Source organism: Camponotus vicinus, unplaced genomic scaffold (assembly GCF_025532165.1).
Source record: "Camponotus vicinus isolate PSW18456_S1 unplaced genomic scaffold, iyCamVici1.0 SCAF_12, whole genome shotgun sequence".
Taxonomy (NCBI): domain Eukaryota; kingdom Metazoa; phylum Arthropoda; class Insecta; order Hymenoptera; family Formicidae; genus Camponotus; species Camponotus vicinus.
The window spans coordinates 14,644,495-14,664,028 of record NW_028141948.1 but is presented as its reverse complement, the minus strand read 5'-3'; the positions used below and the strand labels follow the sequence as shown (position 1 = coordinate 14,664,028).

The 19,534-nt window shown below is 27.1% G+C and overlaps 1 protein-coding gene across 49 annotated transcripts in view; it reads right to left on the bottom strand.

Moving 5' to 3' along the window:
* The window catches only part of LOC145962872 (longitudinals lacking protein, isoforms A/B/D/L), a 244,731-nt gene that overhangs the window by 195,449 nt on the left and 29,748 nt on the right, over positions 1-19,534 (bottom strand). Inside the window, exons 7-9 of one of the 49 annotated variants that reach the window (XM_083084282.1) lie at positions 10,845-11,024; positions 9,419-9,722; positions 7,866-8,112 (exon numbers count right to left, since the gene is read on the bottom strand). The exons of 43 other annotated variants lie outside the window; for them this stretch is intronic. In XM_083084282.1, the coding sequence (XP_082940408.1) occupies positions 7,881-8,112; positions 9,419-9,722; positions 10,845-11,024 (716 nt within the window). In that variant the 3' untranslated portion in view covers positions 7,866-7,880. Of the gene's footprint in view, positions 1-711; positions 1,926-2,672; positions 3,389-7,865; positions 8,113-8,160; positions 8,222-9,418; positions 9,723-10,844; positions 11,025-14,901; positions 15,267-19,534 lie in introns of those variants that run through there. 5 more of the 49 variants (XM_083084290.1, XM_083084289.1, XM_083084284.1 and 2 more) reach the window with 5 other exon arrangements.

Genomic DNA, 19,534 nt, shown 5'->3' with positions numbered 1-19,534 from the left:
GAGCTAGGCTGAGTGAAAGTTTAGTAGAGTTATAGATATATTATACTTATAGTAGTTGTGAGAAGTTTAGTATAAGGAGCGAAAAAACTACGAAAAAATAAGAAAAAATTGACAATGTGTGTAGAAAATCTAGTGTTCCATTCCTTTATTAATTTAAAGGCGATTTTTTCTTAATGAAACCATTATAAATTATTGCATGTCTGAGAAGCTTCAATCTTAAAAATCTTAGCAATTAAAATTAAAGATATCTATTAATAAGAATTAATTTAAATTGATAATTTTAATTGTTTGTTAGTAAAGTTTTCGCCAATATCCTCAAGTAAATATTAGTATGATTATATAAAAAATATCTCAAAATTATGTATTATTAATTTTAAGAAAAAATTTGTCCCAAAGGTAACAAATATCCTATACATACACGCATTTATACTGTTATACAAGTTTTGCAAAAATAATACACACACACATATCTATATATTTGGCAATATGTTGATATCTGTAAATTAGAAATTTCCTTTTTCGAAGAATTATAAATATATAACGTAAATAAAATATAATACAAACAAGAAAAGAATATAGACAAAATAGAGTTTTAGATACTAAACAAATATATTAGTTTTAGGTACTAAACAAAATTATCTGTTACCAAAAGGGAAGAAGTAAGAGGGGAAATTTTAATCAGTTTCCATAATGAAGTGTTACTGCAAATGATAATCTTGATTTAATTTTATTTGCAATAGAAAAAAAGTTTTATGTAAGATACAATCTAATGCACATGTAAAAAAAAACATCAATGTTATCAAGGTACGATTAAACAAACTATTATGGCTTTCTTTTCACTTCTTTGTGTTACATCTATCATAAATATTGTTGTATTACATCTATCATAATTAAAAAAAACCTGAATTAACCATGACACACAACAAAACAAAAAATTTTAAATAATTATTTTAATAATTTTTAATCGCAAAATACATTAAACGTAACTGTTTGAAAAGAATTTTTCATTAAAGAAAAAGATTAAAAAAACTATTTAATATTTATTGCTGAGACTGAAGTTGCTGGTGAAATTAATATTTCGTGGAAAAAAATAAAAATGTTTTGCCTATTAAAGTAAACATAATAATGAGTTTTAAGACATTTTTCAAAAATAATGCGACAATTTCCACGAAGATGATAAATAAGATTACTTTTCAAACACGACTTATCGAGCAGTAAATTTCATAAATAGCATGGAAAAAAACATTGAAATCGGAAATCCTTTCTTTTAATCTAAAACTCGATGCTAGACTCGTCTATGAAAAGTTCGTCCGGCGAATCTTCTTGTTTTATTTTCGTGTGTTGTATCCTCGGGCGTAGCTTGTTCACGCAATACTTCTGCTTATGACGCTCCGTTATGTAAGTTCCACGCATAGTTTTACCGCAATCCGGACATGTAATCGACTGCTGACATTCGTGCTTCTGGTGCCATCTCAAAGATTTCATTTTCGCGTAATTACGACCGCAGTCTTCACATCTAAATTTGCCAGCTTCCTTATTGGCCTTGGAATTCGGGTTCATTAAGCACGTCGACGCGATATGCTTGATGAGGTGGTGGCGTTTCTCATACTTAACACCGCAATATGAACATTTTGGTTTCTTGATATTTTTCGAATTCGTCCAAGGCGAAGAGCTGTCGTCATCACTGCTCTCATTCTGACTGTCGCTTAAAAAGATCACTTCGGAAACCTTAGAATTTCCTCCACCAGTACTCGTTGAAGGACCTGGCGTAGCAGGATCTAGCGTAGCAGGACCTGGCATTGCAGTCTTGCCATTAGTAAGGTTGCTTCTTTTGATTTTTCTGTATTCCTCCTTTTCTCTGTCTAAGAGTACTTCGTCGTCCTTCTTCCTTGGTCTCTTTTTTTTCATCACTGGTCTCTCTCCCTCTGTAACATTACGGCGAATATATACTTTAAAACAAGAATGATAACAAAGATATATTTAATGTATCGTTGACAAACTATCGAGAATTTTTCTCATTACATACGGTAAAAAATTGTCATAGCCGGTCGACGATGTAATTAATTGTAAATTAAATGAAAGAGAAAAATAAGAGAGATAAAAACAAGAACCGCATACATGCAAGCCAATTGTAGCCATGAAGAGTAATGAATTATAAAGAAAGGAAAACGCTGAAATCGACGTGTCGAAATGGTTTTTAAAAAGCGCAAAACACGATCGCTGTGGGAATATTTTATTATTATATAAGTCAGTGCAGCAGTACGAACTTTTAATGCCACAATTATATATCATTTAAAGTGTACAATCGCTATAAATTACAAATACAAAAAAAATATTAACTTCAAAAATTTCTATTGAAAGAAATCGATGACAGTTTTCTTTGGATTTTTGATTCATTTGGTTATTAGCGATCTTCGAAGACCATCGTCGCGAACAAACGTCGTTACAGTTGATTTCGAACAAATAATCTGAAAGCAAAAAAGACGGATTAGCGAAAGTAATATTATCAAGCAAACAAAATTCGAAAGTGCAGAGAAGAACGTAAACAAGGTATTTAGACTGTTTAGATCTTCCTTAAGTGTCATACAGATATATTAGTCATTAATACGAATCAAACGTTTGCTGAAATTCAAGCGCTTGTATTTAAGTGGGATCGAAAAAAAAAATCACGATTTTCGCTTTTAGAAATATTCAAGTGTAATTTATATACATATTCACGTCGTAATATATCACAATAATTCTTTGATCTGATATTAAGCTGCTCTATAAATGATACGCATCATAGGCCAGTATATATTGCACTTCAGTCTATCGATCGAAATATCTCAAGGAAAACCCTCTTAAAAGAAAAACAAGATATTAAAACACATCGATCAAAAATTGAAAGCGTTTCAAAGAGCGTGCAGAACTCGAGAACTTCGAAGTTTCCTTTAGTCTCGGATACTTATCATCAAGAAGCGACATGTTACATTCGAAACATCATATTAAATATCAAACAACGGGAAAAATTCGTCCTTAGGCCGGTAGTGTGTGAGGGACAAAGGGCGTTAACAAAGCTGGAAGCACGAGGCTCTCTGGCGATGCCTTCGCAGGCTGCTGCTGTGCAGGAAGGTCTTGCCGCAGACGTTGCACTTCTGCGTACGGCCGCATTCGTGCCTCACGTGGAAGATGAGATGCGACTGCTTGGAATAGCAGGCACCACACTGCGTGCAGGAGTACGGCCTGATTTTTTGCGACTGGTGACAAGTCGACCTAGGGTTCCAGTAGCAGGAGCTCTTCTGATGGCTCCTCAGATGGCCCGACTGCGTGAAACCCTTGCCGCAGTACTTGCAACTGTACTTTCTCTTGATACCTTCGCCACGCGTCGCATTCACGACTAGCTCCAACTCTGCAACACATCGGATCCATCAGTCGATCGTGTCCTGATTTTCGAACGAGTAGGACACAAAATTAACGACGGGAAAAGCAATATCTTCTGACAGAATATGTTTATTTGAGACTCGCCAGTTTACAGAAATGTATTATCCAACTAGATCCTTAATCATTTGCGGTCAAAAATAATTCCGAATAGTATCAATGTTTTTTTGTTCTCTAAATAATAGATAATATTACAAAACTGTCATTATATAGAACGTTTCAGAAATAGGCAAAGCTTTAAGAGTATATTCTACTTATCGAAAGGATGGAAAAAAGTCATATGAACGTAGATTCGGAAACGATTTCTTTCAATACATTTTTTATATATAATAGATTTTGGTACAAACATTTCATTTGGTACAAACATTTCATTAAAGAAATTATTGGAAATAATTTTCTTTTGTTTCAATACATGCCTCGTATCGACGTCTCACGACTGACAAAGATTTTCAAAAATTTCCGAAATATTTCCTATCTTGTCGACAAAATGATTTTACAATACTTCTACAGTACTAACAGAAGTATTATAAACGAAGATCGCAAGATGTCTCTATAAATAAAACCATTATTGTTTATTTTTAATAGAAAATAAATAGAAGAACAAACGAAATGATGATGCAAGACATGTCTATTCTAAATAAAAAATGTTTGTAATTCAGAAATAAAGCGTTTCCGGACCCACATATGACTTTTGACATCTTTTCTGAACTTTTTGGATTTTTATGAAATAAAATATGCTCTTAAAGTTTGACCACCTATTTTTGAAATACTTTGCATATTAATCTGATAAAAAAATTGTTAAAATTCAAAAAATACATAATTTATAAATTTTCTCATTTTCCGTACTTCTAATGTTTGAGAACTTTGACCGCAAATTATTAAATTTTCTAACACAAAGCTGCAAAATATATTTCATGCATATAAATAAATTAAACGTATATATTTATTGATCCGCTGTAAAACGAGTTGGGGGAACATGATGTTTGCGATTATGTGGTTGCAGCACTCGCCTGCGATATCTTACGAGCAAGAAGGAAAATACGATGCTACTTACTCTCACATTGGCTGCCAAAATTCATTATACAACTTGGTGCAATGTGCACAGCATATTCGTGATAGAATCAATGCTGCATTTTAAAATAAGAGCATTCAATACGATATCGTTTTTTTATTAATTACACATTACAAATATGGAATGCGATATTTCGAAGAATAAAATTTTTAATTAAATATTATTTAATATTTTTTTTTAATACCATTTCCAAAATTTTTAATATCATTTCTAAATGAAATTGTAAATAAGTAAATCAATATGAACAGATTGATATTATATCAATTTATTGTATATATATATGATGACAGTAAAAGATTCTCGAAAAACATACGCTCTCGTCAAATAATTATTATTATATATATAAATGTGTGATAGCAAAAATTACAATATATGTAACATTTTTTATTATTTATTATTTTTTATTATTTGATATATTGTAATATGTAAAATTACAATATATCAAATAAACCTGGGATAACTAAATTAAATAGTTTTAACTCTAAAAGAAAAAGGCTAACAAAAATTACTGGAATATGAATAGGAAGAGCATATAGACAATATTAATCATGCATAGTTCCATATATCCATCGCTATCGCTTTATATATTCATACGTCACGCATACAGAGTCCATATAATTTGACGAGCTCCATTTTTTTCACGACAGAGATAACGCTTCGAATTTTTAAGGTGTTACTTTAGCATGATAGCTTTCTGTGCCTATTCAGATTGTTCGAATGCAAAAAAATCTTGCCGCAATGATCGCACTTAAAAATCCTACCACAATCGTGACGCATGTGCCACATTAAGTCATTCTGTTTCGCATACGAGGCATCGCATTTATCACACGAGAACGGTTTCTGCTTGTGATAGCATTTGGATTTCGGATTCCAATAACAATTCCTCTTCAGATGCCTGTGAAGAGTGCGCTTAAGAGGGAAGCCCTTATTGCAGTATTCGCAGATATATGTTCTGATGACAGATGTGTGGAATTCTATAACAATCAACGGTTTGCAATTAGTGCTGTTAGTTATTCTAAATTTGTCAAAATCTTAAAAAGCCACAAATTATAAAATATTGTGTGTAAATTTTGTATCCGACTATGCTCACAACTAATGCGAAATTAAATCATGCACAATCTGTAATTAAATTATCTTCAATCATATAAAATGAATAATTAACTTCGCTTATTTTTGTACCTTTAGAAATATCAATTTGAAGCAAGATATTGCACGTATGTTTTTCTATTTCTAAAGCAATAAACATAATAAAAACTATCATCTCTTACATATCATATAATAAAATATCTTGAGAAAAATGAAAACAATATTTGAGTTAAAAAAAAAAAAATATATATATATATATATATATATATATATATATGTATGTATATATGTATATATATATATCATTAAGGATAAACGGATCAGAAGAACGGAAAATACAAAATATAGAGAGTATGCAGTATGAAAAACTTTTAATGCGCTGCATTTAAAACAAAACATAAAGAAATTAAAACATCTTCAAAAAAATCAATAAAAAAACTTTTATACTATGCTATTATAAAATATATTCTAAAATAAAACGTAAAAATTAAAATGTATCTTAAAAATATCAGTATATCGGTTTTGAACTCATATTCGATTTAAACTAATATACTCTTTATGTATATATGTAAATTAATGCAGTATCGACTTGCACATTCTAAGCTTTGTGCGCATGTTACACATAATAACGGTATGCAAAACTAAAACTTACAAATAATTTAAAAAAACATAAAGCATTGAAAAAATATTGTATAAAACGTAAAACAATAAAAAATATAAAAGTAATACAACAAAACAAAATTATTTGTCAAGTCTTTGAAATTAAATCTTAACGTTTCATTGTTTTCAACATCAATCTTTTTTTGTTCTCTAAATAATTAATAATATTACAATTAACTGTTATTATATAGAGTGTTTCAAAAATAGGAAAAGTTTTAAGAGTATATTCTATTTACCGAAAGGATGAAAAAAAGTCATATGAATGCGGATTCAAAAACTTTTTTACATTTTTTATTTATTATAACAAATTTTGATAAAAACATTTCATTAAAGAAATTATTCGAAATAATTTCCTTCCACTTCAATACATGCCTCGTATCTCACAAGTGATAGAGATGTTCAAAAATTTCCAGAATATTTTATATCTTGTCAAAGCGATAATACGATTTTACAGTACTTTCATAGCAACAGAGGAGTATCATAAACAAGGGTCGTAAGATGTTTCTATAAATATAACTATTACGTTTACTTTTAATAGAAGATAAATGGAAGAACAATTCATGAAACAACGATGCGTTGTCTATTCTAAATAAAAAAATTTTTATAAATAAATAAAGCGTTAATAGATAAATGAAGCATTGACGGGCCCACATTCGTATGATTTTTTTCATATTTTCTAAACTTTTTTTGAATTCTTATGATGAAATAAATATGCTATTTGACCGTATTTCTGAAACACTTTGTATATTAATCTAAAAAAATTGTTAAGAGAATCAAAAAATATAAAACTTATAAATTTCCCTTATTTCCTGTAGTTCTGATGTTTGAGAACTTTGACCGCAAATATTTAAACTTTCTAACAAAGCTGCAAAATATATTTCATGCGTACAAATAAATTACACATATATATTTATTGGTCCGCTATAAAACGACTTAGGGAAATATGTTTGCGATTGTATGCTTGCAGTACTGGCTTACGATATCTTATGAGCAAGAAGGAAAATACAATGCTACTTACTCACACATTGGTTACCAAAAAATTCATTATACAACTCGGTGCAACGTGCACAGTGTATTCGTGATGGAATCAATGCTGCGTTTCAAAATATTAATAAAAGAGCATTCAATAACGCTTTAATTAATCACACATTACAAACATTGAATACGATATTTCGAAAAATAAAATTTTTTAAATACTATTTAATATTTTTTCTTTAATATCACTTCTAAATGAAATTGTTGTAAATAAGTTATAAATCAATATTAACCTATATTGATATTATACCAATTTATTGATATAACAATAAAAATTCTCGAAAAACATAGATTATAGATATAAACATTGTATGATAGCAAAAATTACAATATATGTATTAAGTAAATCTGGAATAACTAAATTAAATATTTTTAACTCTAAAAAAAAGGCTAACAAAACTCTGAAATATGCATAACTAAAATATGCATAAGAAGAACACATAAACAATATTAATCACGCAAAATTCCATCGCTATCGCCTTATATATTCATACATCATCAGAATTAATATAATTTGTCCAGCTCTATACGCATTTTTTACGATAGAATTAACGCTTCAGATTCTTAGGGTATTATACTTCATAATATTTATATACTTCTAATTTTACTTCTAATAATACTTCATAATTTTCATTATATATTTATCCTTCATAACGCATGGTAGCTTTCTGTGCCAATACAGACTGTGCAATTGTAGAAAGGTCTTGCCGCAATGATCGCATTTGTAAATCCCACCGCAATCGTAACGCACGTGCCACGTTAAAAAGCGCTGTTTCGAATACGAGGCACCGCATCCGTTACACGAGAACGATTTCTTCTTCTTCATGTGGTACCATTTGGATCTAGGATTCCAAAAACAATTTTTCTTTTGATGGATTCGAAGACACCTCTCAAAAGTAAATTCCTTACTGCAGTATTTGCAAATATATGTCTTTACAGATGTGCGGAATTCTACAACAATCAACGATTTACCGTTAGTACCGGATGTTCTAAATTTGTCAAAATCTTAAAAAGCTACAAATTATCATGATGTGTAAACTTTATGCCCGATTATGTTCGCAACTAATGTGAAACTAAAATAATCCATGCGCAATCTGTAATTAAATTATCTTCAGCGATATAAAATAAATAATTAATTTCGAATATTTTTGTACTTTTAGAAATGTCAATTTGAAGCAAGATTGCACGTATGAGTACGTTTCTAAAATAATAAACATAAGGAAAACGTATTTCTTACATATCATATAATAAAATACCATGAAAAATAAAAAATATATTTAAAAAATATGAACATACACATATATCATTGAGGATGAAAGGATTAGAAAAAACGGAAAATACAAAGTATAAAAATATAGTATAAGAAACTTTTAATGCACTGTAAAACACTTTTAATGCATTGTAAAACAAAACATAAAGAAATTAAAACATATCTTAAAAACATTTCAGTCTTTAAAAAAACTTTTATACTACGCTACATTATAAAATAAAACGTAAAAAGAAACTAAAATATATCAGTCTTAAATCAGTTTGAAACTCACGCTCAATTTTACGAAAAATAATACATTCCTTATATACGAATATGTAAATTAACATAGTATATCGATTTGCATGTTCCAAGTTTTATGCACTTGTTACAATAACATTTTGTAAAACTAAACGGTTACAAACAAGTTTAAAAAGTTTAAAAAAACATAAAACATTAAACAATCAAAAAGTTTCTACAAATAAAAAATAATGAATACATTCAATATTATATCACAAAAACTAATATCCGTTTTGAACTCATCCTCGCAATTTAAAAATAACGTACTCTTTATATACGAATATGTAAATTAACGCAATATATCGACTTGCACACTCCAAGCTTTGTACGCTTGTTACACATAATAACAGTAGTGCAAAACTAAAACGATTACAAATAGTTTACAAAAACATAAAACATAAAAGTAATAAAACAAAACAAAATTATTTACCAAATCAATAAAATTAAAATAAAATCTTAACTTTCATTGTTTTCAACATCAATGTTTTTTTGTTCTCTAAATAAATAATTAATAATAGGCAAAGTAATAGGCAAAGTTTTAAGAAAATATCTATATGCACTTTTTACGACAGAGTTAACGCTTCGGATTCTTAAGACATTACTTTAGCATAACACATAGCTTCTTGTGCTTATACAAGCTGGACAATTGCAGATAAGTCTTGGCGCAATGATCGCATTGGTAAATCCTACCACAATTGTAATGTATGTGCGACTTTAGAAAGCGCTTTTCCGAATATGAGGCACCGCATCCGTTACACGAGAATGGTTTCTTTTTCTTCATGTGGTACCATTTAGATCTCGGATTCCAATAACAATTCCTCTTTAGATGACTTTGAAGAAATCTCACAAGAGTGAATCCCTTATTGCAATAATTGCAGATATATGTTCTGTCAGATGGGCGGAATTCTACAACAATCAATGATTTTTCGTTAGCATACCGTTAGATGCTCTAAACTCGTCAAAATCTTAAAAAGTTACAAATTATCATGGTGTGTAAACTTTATGCCTGACTATGCTCGCAACTAATGCTAAATTAAAATACTAAATGCACAATCTGTAATTACATTATCTTCAGTGATACAAAATAAATAATTAACTTCGAATATTTTTGTGCTTCTAGAGATATCAATTTGAAGCAAGATATTGCACATACGAATACGTTGCTAAAGCAATAAATATGGTAAAGAAAATTTGCGCATCTCTTACATACAATAAAATATCATGATAATACAATAAAATATCATTAAAAAATTAATAAATATTTGAGTTAAAAAATATGAATATACATTATAATTGAGGATTAAAGAATCAGAAGGAAATAACGGAAAATACAAAGTATAGAAACGCAAAGAATCAGAAGAAAATAACGGAAAATACAAAGTATAGAAACGCAATATAAAAAACTTTTAGTACACTGCATTGTAAAACAAAATATAAAAAAGTTAAAAATATGTTAAAAATATCAGTCTTTGAAAGAACTTTTCTACTACGCTATATTATAAAATAAACGTAAACATTAAAATATATCTTAAAAATATATCTTAAAAATATATCTTAAAAATATATCTTATATCGGTTTTGAACTCATATTGTTAGCTAATATCGGTTTTTAAACTCATGCTCGATTTAAAAATAATATACTCTTTATATACGAATATGTAAATTAACGCAAAATCGATTTGCGCATTCCAAGCTTTATAGTACTTTATACGCTTGTTACACATAACAGTATGCAAAACTAAAACGGTTACAAACGGTTTCAAAGAAAAAAAAAACATTAAAAACACATAAAACATAAAATAATAAAAATATAAAACATAAAACATAAAAAAATTAAAACAAAACAAAATTATTTACCAAGTCTTCGAAATTAACGTTACATTGTTTTTGGTCGCGAACATTTATTCTTATGCCTACAGAAACTCGCTCGATAAGGATATTTTTTTCCACATTTTGGACAAGTGTATATTTTTCCGCAATCGTTTGATTTGTGCGATTGAAGTGTTCGCAGAATTTTAAATGCTTTACCGCAATCAGGACATGGATATTCGCTTTTTCGCTTGATATTTTTCATATTTTTATTACTCAAAATATTGACGAATTTTAGTTTTGCATCCTCTTCGGAATATTTTTCTTGTTTTATCTTCTTCTTTTCTGTAAATTCCTGTAAATACGGTTTAGTATCTTCGTTTTTGATCAACTTATTATCTGAAATCAAAATACACATCCAAATACTATTAAAACTGCATAACGATTAAATTGTAATATTTAAAATTGTAATAATTTTAATTTTATATTTTAATTTTAATTTTATTCAAGTGACATATTTGTTAATTAATATAAAAGTATATATACATATATGTAAAAACATAAAACATACATATATATAAATAAAAAATATATAGATATAAATATAAGATATAAAAAGTTATATACTCATATGTTTTTCTCTAGCTTTGCTTTATCTATAATTAAATGTAAATATAACAAAAATTACATTTCTAAAAAAAAATACTAAATGTATATTTTTCTTTTCAAATATACAAAATATTTAATAATTCATGCATCAAATACGTTAATTTAAAAAATATTAATAAAGGTACAACAAAATAATAACATTACACAATTTACAATTTTATATAATAAGAAAACAAAATCAAATTATTTTTCTATACAAAATATTCATATTTCTTGAACGTAAAAATATATTAATATTTAAAATAACGTAAAAATATATATTAATATCTAAAATTTATTAACTGTAGGGAGAAAAACACAATTTCACTTAGGAAAATTTATTTATTAAAAAAATATACGTCAAAAATTACCAAATAAAAAAAATTTTATTATGTTACACAAATATAATAACTTACATCAAATAATATAATGTTATAATAAAAAAAAGAGAAATTTTTAAAATAACAGGCAAATCAATTGTTGCAAATATTAATATATTTGTAATAATTATTACAACTCACAAAATCAATTTTGTATGCAGGCTACCTACTCAAATCTTATAAAACTATTCTCTGAAAATTTTCTGATTTTCCAAGTTTTTTAAAGTTTAAAATTCTAAGTAAAGAGAATTTTGTTTATAGATTTTTAGAAATAATTTTCTAAAGTAAATTTCTTTATTGTATATGTTTTATAATGCTTTTCACTTATACGTACGAAGAAAACATTTTCACTTCTTCATCATAAAAATAACAACTAAAATTATATATATATATATATATATATATATATATATATCACTCTAGATCCTTTTTTAATATATTATACCTACAATTCGCGCACGCAAATTGATCATAAACACGCTTTACTCAACGATGTCTTCGCAAGTAGTCGATCATTTTTGTCGAGATGTAAATATCACAGTCATCTGAAATAAAAGGACAGCACAAGTTAACGGAATATTCATATATCATTGTTACGGATAACACTGCGAGAGATATAAATATCGACAGTAGTAGTGAGGATAAAATTTGAAGATCTTCAGAATACGAAATTCCATCCTTTTATTATCATATTATTGTATTACTCATTTTGAAAAACTGCACGAGATGTGATTGATAAATTGCAAATATAATATATTTGGATATAATATATAAAGATAATTATAAAAGATATTTTCATATGATATTATTCAATGCATACTACTACTTACCAAGTGTTGTATAATGGAAAGGCAAAATGTGTTTTATAAATTTTGGACATATATGAAATTATTTTTTGGAACATCGTTACTGACAGGAAATAAAATAAAGGAACATAGAATTTGAAGTACATATAATTTATTTTTATGAGAAAAATCGACAGCGCTTACTCATAAAAAATATATACAATATGATCGAACACATTTGATATGCCTTCTCTCTTTTCTTTTCCTCTGTGAAAAGATATATATAGTATAAATAATTATAATATATAATGCTTTTACAAGAGAGTCAGTTTATTTAGTGTAGTACCGATAGTAAAGATCTTACAATCTTAAAACAGTCTTGACAATAACATGTATTTTTTGTTTATTAATCTTTACAAAATATAAGATGTATAAAAGAGCGTAAAAAGTTATCAAATTATGTAAAATTCATATAATTAAATTTGTATTTTATATATATTTAATTTTATATAATTTAATAATATTATTTTCGATCAACAATCCAAAACAATACAATGATTTTTTTCTCAAAATTGTTACCGCTATCATTAAAAAATTTCATTTAAAAATGAAATAGATACAAGGCAGAACAGAATCTATCTGTTTATCTAATAAATGATAAAAGAAATTTAAATTTCGCTCTAAAATGTTTTTTTTTGTTTCAAATTAGCTTATGTCCTTATTCACAATTTACAATTTAATTTAATTATGTATGTATATATGTATATATATATATATATATATATATATATATTTTTTTTTTTTTTTTTTTCTAAATCGATTATAAAATTCATTTGTCAAATTATCTCGTGCTTCCTCTCTCACACATAAATATTTCGTATATACATTCACATGCACTAACTCTTTTTATTAAAATTGCGCTTCCTATTTTCTTTACGAATAATATAGATCAAAAATGGAGTAAAAAAACTGTATGTTTATTTGCCATCTTGTTTGATTATTAGAAAAAGATCTTCGCCTTTATGTTTGCGTCTAATGTGCGTATAAATGTTGCGCGCGTGTTTGCTCTTTAGGCCGCAATATGGACATTGAAATTTCGGTTCGCGATCGCACGCCGTACGCAAGTGCGTGTCCAAGGTGCGTTTGTTCTTATAGCCCTGCGAGCATTTCGGACATACGTAGTTCCTAGATTCCAATCTGTTCATGGTGCGCCGCTTCTCGATCGGGAAGGACGGATCCATGAAGCAGCCCCTGGTCAGGTGACGTTTTAGATGACCCGTCGTCGAATATGGACAATTGCAGAAACGGCAACGATACTCGCCGATATATCTGCTGTCGAACGGCGATGCTGCAACAGACAACGATGAGAATTGAACGAAAGAGTGTCATAACAATCATCTGAGTGTCAGCTCGAAATCTAACTACTGAACTCGTAGAAGAAGAATAGGCATAAAGAACATCCCCTAGTCCACATACTCGAAATATCTGAAAGTCGGTCACTTTTGTAGTTATTAACATAATTAAAATAATAATTAAATAATTTTCACCCTCTTCAAATTTTGAGAATTACGCACAACTTGAGCAATTAATTTTCTTATATTAGAAGAATTTGTCTAAGTATAAAAACATTTTTAAAATTCTCTAACAGCCTTTAAATTCTGTAATAATTATATTTAACACAAAACAAATTTAATAATTAACTAAACATGATAATTAACTAAACATGACGGAAAATAAATCAAGTATTCTCCAATTTCTTTCTTGTAGAAAAGATTTTTAGAATATATGTTTTATATAATATTCATTATTAATAACGTGATGATCAGTATTAATTACCTAGTATTAATTACTTAAGATGAATTTTACCGCACTCGTACTTTTATAAAAAATCTTTATCAAAAGATAGAAATTTAAAATTTTCACTTGATTAGTACGTTTTTTACTTTTTTTTACTTTTATAAAGAATTTTCTAACAAAAATTCTTTATAAAATAAAAAATATATTAATCAAATAATTAATAAAAATTTTAAATTTCATTCATAAATCTCTATATAAATTTACAAATTTATATAAATCTACATTATTGATAAAAGGAAAAATTCTCAATATATATAGTTACTTTCGTGATAAAATAAAATCACCAAATAGAATTTTTCAGCATTTTCAATATTTTTTCTAATTCCAGCCAACTTTAATACAACTCTAACTACTACATATGAAATCTTAAATTAATTTTTGGTCATAAAAGAATCGATACAAGAGTTATTATAGAAGTTTTGTTGATTTTTATATTGCTGTCTCTAAATCGATATTTTATAAATAGTTTTAATTAAGCGTACTGTGTCACCAAGTCATAGTAAAACTATCATTTACATATTAAATAATATTAAATAATAATATTAAATAATAAAAATGTAACTATTTTACAAAAAACAGACGCACCGCAGGCACTTTGCGTCGGAGAACTTAATTAAGCATTCAATTCTTTGCCTCAAGATCAATCGCATAAATCTTGAGACCCAAGTGCTTATGCTTGATGTGCGAGTACATGTTGGAGCGTTGTTTCGTCCGATAACGGCAATACGGACACTGAAATCTAGGACTTTTGCCGCACTCGTACTTAAAGTGCCGCCACAGAGCATTCCTCTGCTTGTAAATCTTGCCGCAGTTCTTACAAACATGACCCTGCTGCGGAAACTGCTGCTGCTGCTGTCGCTGTTGTTGTTGTTGTTGGAGATGCTGCTGCTGCTCAGATGATGTCTTCTTCCAGTTAAGTGACTGATGGAAGGCTACAGTCTCGCGTAGCGTCGGATACTCATGCCAATGTGCTGCAAGCAGGTCAGAAACGAAACAAACGTGTAAATTTTACAATTTAAGAACAACGCTTGACTCGGAGTTTGCCTATGCGGATGCTTGAACATGCAAGGTCTCTCTCTCTGATTTTTACGCGATCTTCCAGCGGTCGGACATGCTAACTATGACTATTTTATAATTAACTCCTAGGACCTATATAGCATTAAAACAGGGGAGAACATGATTAAGTCAGTTAAATTAAATGATAGATGATTATTTTTTTATTGCCACTTAAGTCAGAAAACTTAATCTTTTAAATCTTTAAGTTTAAGAATCTTCGAATGTTGTGTCGCACAAAATCTCTTCAGTGAAGAATCACTGCAATTTTTTCTTAGAATCTTTAAATTCTAAAAAAATTAAAATTTACATTATAGTGACATTTTTGGGAAAATATTATTATTATTTGTGATTTTTATTTTTCGGATGTTATTAAATCGAGACTTGTCCTCTTGCTTACAGAACGCTTTTATCTTCGGGGGACGAATTTCCTAATAAATTAGAACGAAGAAGATTTGTATATATAAAAGAAAAAAATAAAGATATATGTAAAGAAAAAAATAAAGAAAAAAAATAAAGATATATATGTAAATAAGCATATATTTTAGTTAATATTATTGGACAAGTTGCAAATATTATTCCTTGCGATAAACTAATAATGCAAGCTGATAAATAATGGCCATTTGCTTCACAGACAAAGAACATTCAATAATGTCAAAAGCACTAAATACAGCAGTACGAAATTAGTTCGCGTAATGCATCGCGGATATTATATTATTAATTTATTAAAATATTGATATACATAATGTAGATTACAGTTACTTGTAATGTAGATTACAGTTAACAATTTGTATAGCCGCCCATTAATACATATTTCATACATTGTATCAAAAATATATATCACCTTTATTTATATAAATTTTTTTAATTCCTCTAAATTGAGTTTTTCTCAAAGAAATATACAAAATGTCTTTTCCTTATTATAATTTCCTTATGATAAACAATTAACTTTTTCTTAGCATTTGATTAATAATAATTCTCATTTCATCAAACAATATTTCGATACATTGCATCGATTCTTTGATATTATTTTAGTGCATATTTCTTTTTCATGAGCATATATCTGAATAAAATAAAATTAACTTAAAAATAACTAAAAAAATTGATTTAATTTAAATAATTTAAAAAATTAACTTAAAATAAAATTAACTTATATCATTACATCATACTTGATAATGTTTAATAATGCAAATAATAAACGCATGTTTAATATGATAATGCAATGGAATAAATGAATGACAATTCATTTTTCAATAATATTTTTCAATAATATAACAAACAAAAGTGATCGTTAATAAATGAAAAATAATCGTTAATATTTTTCAGATATGCACCATATAAATAGAAGTTTAACAGAACTTTTACAGTCTTGCTTGCATAAGAAATTTATGTAATCTTCGTTTATCACGGTAAATATTTAAAGTGACAAGTCGCGAAATTATAAACGAGATCGGGAATAATCATCGAAACGCATATCAGAAATGACACTTGTGCATCTTAGCCACGTGATTAGCGAGACGATCATGTGTGGAGTAAAATTTTTCGCAATACGGACAGGTATACTTCCACTTATTCGGCCTGCAGGTGTATATGACATATTTGGCTAAGTTTGACTTTGTCTTGTACGACTTACCGCATGCCATGCATTGATGCTTGCCATTTCCGTTAAAAACGTACGATGCGTAACGAAACACAAAAGGAAGTGGCGTCAGTTCACGCAAGATTTAGCACTATTGATATATCTTAAAAATTGAAACGTGAACTAGAAAAAAGATGCAAAGGCTATTTTAATTTTTTATTTAAAAAAAAAATTAACACATTAAAAACGCCCCTTTTTTGATTAAAATTTTATGAAGCAACTTATTAAGTAAAGAGATTTCTTTGATTCCTAGTCAAACAAGATATAAGAGTAATAAAATCTTTCTATGCTACTAAAAAAAAATTTATCAGAACAATGAAACTTGATCGTAATAATTTAATTTTTATTTTAATAATTATATTGCGAATATTTAGGCTATACATAATATATAATTGAATTACAATCGTTCCCCTACACCACAATTACATAATGAAACAAAATAAAAACGAAAAATTGCTACAACTTGAAAAATATAATATTAATATGATATAATTGTTTCTACGATACCAAAAATATATAACTTGACGTGGATTCCACGGCGTTATTTTAAGCTAAAATTAACTTTAATCTCATCTTAACTGGATTGAGAGTGTATTCTGATTCCTACTATAATTTATGTAATTATTACTGTTTTAAATATTCACAATTTCACAATTTAAAAAATACTTTGGTTTACAAGAAACTCAATAAATAAAACTCAATGATTATTTTAAAAATAAAAAATATTACTATAATTAATTATAAATTTCTGATTATATTTCATAATATATTTCTGTAGATTTATGTGTGTAAGAAGTTAAATAAAGAATAAAAAATTAATACATATATAACATATATAAAGTATTGTGTTTTATAGTTAAATAAATCTTATATAAATTTTATATATAACATATATAAGATTTATTTAACGACAAAACAACAACAAAAATAATATAATAAAACTAAAATTTAGAATTAGATTTAGATTTAAAAGGTATGGATGGGTGAATAAGTAGAAATATTGTAACCAAGTCCCTTCTTGGCAATAGCTGAAGAATAAAGATTATCTATAATTAAATTAAAAGGGTCATAAAATCCAACAAATGCAAATTAAATAAAAGAACCCATTTAATGCTATTTTTTTATTAAAATGCCATAAAAATTTATAAAATCCGATAAATAACAATGTGTGGATTTTTAATGTTCACCAATAATAGTAATATACCCATATCAATATCTTATAGAGCAACAATCTATTCTTTTATACATACATATACATATATATATAAATTCAATAATATATTTGCACGTATTTTATAGCCTCAAATATAATATGTCACAAAAATTGCTATATATATATATATATATATATATATATATATATATATGTGTATATATATATATATATATATATATATATATATATATATATATATACACAAGTTCATTTTTCTTTATAATCGACCCTTTTTTTCAAGCAGATAAAATAATAAAAGGAAACACCCTCTTCAACAAAAGATTCATAGAACATTTCCTTCTGCGATCAACTTAAAATATATATATATCCCATTTTAAAATTATTTGGCAATTTCTAATTATTAATTTATTTAAATCTAGTGTCTTAATTGCACAAAATGACCAGAGAAATTGTACTATTTTAATACATGTGGTCGCTATATTACATTATTTTATATACTTTGTAATTTTTGCATTAAATATAATATCTGGATAACAAATTTATGAACTTTTGGAGTGAGCAGTCTTATTCGCGAGATGCATTAAGATGAGCATTTTGTTAATAATAGAATTGATAATAAAACAGAAGATAGTTTGTTTAACATGTAAAAAAATACATTACAACATCCAAGTAACATTCATTTAAAAAAATTTATAAGTTTTGCACGCTAGTAATGCCTGCCCTATTAATTTAGAAATTTATATTCCATACATTCAAAAATTGTAAGTTTTTGTTTTAACGGTTAATTAATTTAACAGTTAATTTCTTATTTAATAGCAATTTTCTTTGAATAAATATATTTAATTTTCGAAAGACTCAACAAGAGTAGAAGTAAATATGATTCATTTCTATATTATCTGTATATAATTTTATCACTTTCCTAGACACTACCAATTTATTAATTCATCTGTATATGTACATATACATTAATATTTTATTGTATAATTTTTGTACATAACTTATGTAAAATAACTTAAACATATATATTGCACTAGAAAAATAGGAAATTAATTATTTGGCATTCATAGTCAAGTTATTTGGCAGTTTACCCCAACAGACGTACAAATATGCATATGACAGATGCATACGACAATCATTAATTGATTTCATTTAATCTTGAATCTTATTTAAAAAAAGAAAAGAAAAGAAAAACTCTTTTAAAGAAAAGAAACATTTGCTTATATATAAATAGATTTCTCTCTAATTAAATAAACAATATGCTAGAACATATATAATAAAAAAATTATTAATTTTATAATAAATTCTATAAAAACTTTTTAGAATAAAAACTTTTCTGATAATTATATTTGTTATCCGAAAATTCATGAAAT